The sequence below is a fragment of the Egretta garzetta genome, unplaced genomic scaffold (assembly GCF_000687185.1).
Source record: "Egretta garzetta isolate BGI_Z169 unplaced genomic scaffold, ASM68718v1 scaffold99, whole genome shotgun sequence".
NCBI classification, from domain to species: Eukaryota; Metazoa; Chordata; class Aves; order Pelecaniformes; family Ardeidae; genus Egretta; species Egretta garzetta.
The window spans coordinates 97,127-98,383 of record NW_009260787.1 but is presented as its reverse complement, the minus strand read 5'-3'; the positions used below and the strand labels follow the sequence as shown (position 1 = coordinate 98,383).

General features: G+C 65.2%; 1 protein-coding gene across 1 annotated transcript in view; it reads left to right on the top strand.

The window, feature by feature from the left end:
• The window catches only part of LOC104133038 (antigen WC1.1-like), a gene marked incomplete at its 5' end in the record, with an annotated part of 9,561 nt that overhangs the window by 6,223 nt on the left and 2,081 nt on the right, over positions 1-1,257 (top strand). The window contains 2 exons of the mRNA XM_035901774.1: positions 59-94; positions 380-517. Coding sequence (XP_035757667.1) covers positions 59-94; positions 380-517 — 174 coding nt within the window. The remainder of the gene's footprint in view (positions 1-58; positions 95-379; positions 518-1,257) is intronic.

Genomic DNA, 1,257 nt, shown 5'->3' with positions numbered 1-1,257 from the left:
CTCCCTGGTACCTGCACACCCCCCCTCTCAGCCCAGCTCTCCTTCTCCTCCTCTGCAGCTGCACCCAGGACGGCACCACCAACCCCCCGAGCAGGTAACCTGTCCTCCCCACCAGCACTGGGACTTCTCCGGGCCAGCTGTGACCCAGAGCTGGAGGGAAGGGGCTCCTTGCCAGGGCGTGAAACTCCCAGGAGGAGGCACCGGGAGAGCAGTGGGGGGAGCACTGGGGAGGGCTGTCGTTTCTCCAGCAGGGTGGGAGCTTCCTCATCACTCAGCCCCTGGGGTCCCCTGCCCCCAGGGTAATGGGTGTCAGGACGGGGGTGTCCCAGCCCCACAGCTCTGCCAGGCCTGGTGGTGCCCTTTTTTGTGCTCCCTGCAGATCCCACGCGGGGCCGTCTGACTGGAAGCAGGAGACTCTCATTGCCCGTCATCATGTGCATCATCCTGGGGGCCCTTCTCTGCCTTCTCCTGGCCCTCCTGGCTGGGCAAGTGCGAAGCGCCAGGGCTGGGCGCAGAGGTGGGTCCTGGGGAAAGATGCCTCTTGTCAAGTCCAGGGCTGCTGTGAGGTGTCAAGGAGTGGCCGAGGCAGAGCTGGGGGGACAAGAGTGTGTGCTGCCTGCTCTCCCCTGTCCCACCTCATTGACTGCCTGAAGCACAGGCCACCAGCAGCACGGGGTAGAGAGAGAATCCAGACACAGCTGGAGTTAGGGACAGGGCAAGGAAAGAAATGGCAGAGCTGGGCTGGGGGAGATGGCAGCAGAGGGGAGGCAGACGAGGACATCTCACTCTCAGTGCTCTGGGTGGCTCTGGAGGGGCTCTGGGTCAGGGGAGATTCCAGGAGGAGGAGCGTGGGGCAGCAGGGTCCATGCCCATGGTTTCAGGCCCCAAGGCTGTTCCTCTGTCCAAGCCTGAGCTGCCCCCGGCAGGGCAGGGGCCTTGCTCTGGAAGCCTGGGGCAGAGATGGGGCAGCTGCAGGGGGAGGGGAAAGGTGGGATCTGCTCCCAGCTCAGCACGAGGAACCTGACCCAGGGGCCAGAGGAGCACGGGGGCTGTTTCTGAGGGGACAGTGCCAGGGTGTCGCTGCCCCAGGCCATCTCCATGGGAAAACAGCCCTCACTGAGGCAGCAGGAGCAGTGACCAGACAGCGCAGTGGGGCTGTGCTGTGGCCATCGCCTTTTGCTGGACCGGGAGAGCAAAGCTGGGGCAGCAGAGCGCGCTCCTGTCCCCTCTCTGCCTGTCCCGGGGCCAGCCCTGCTG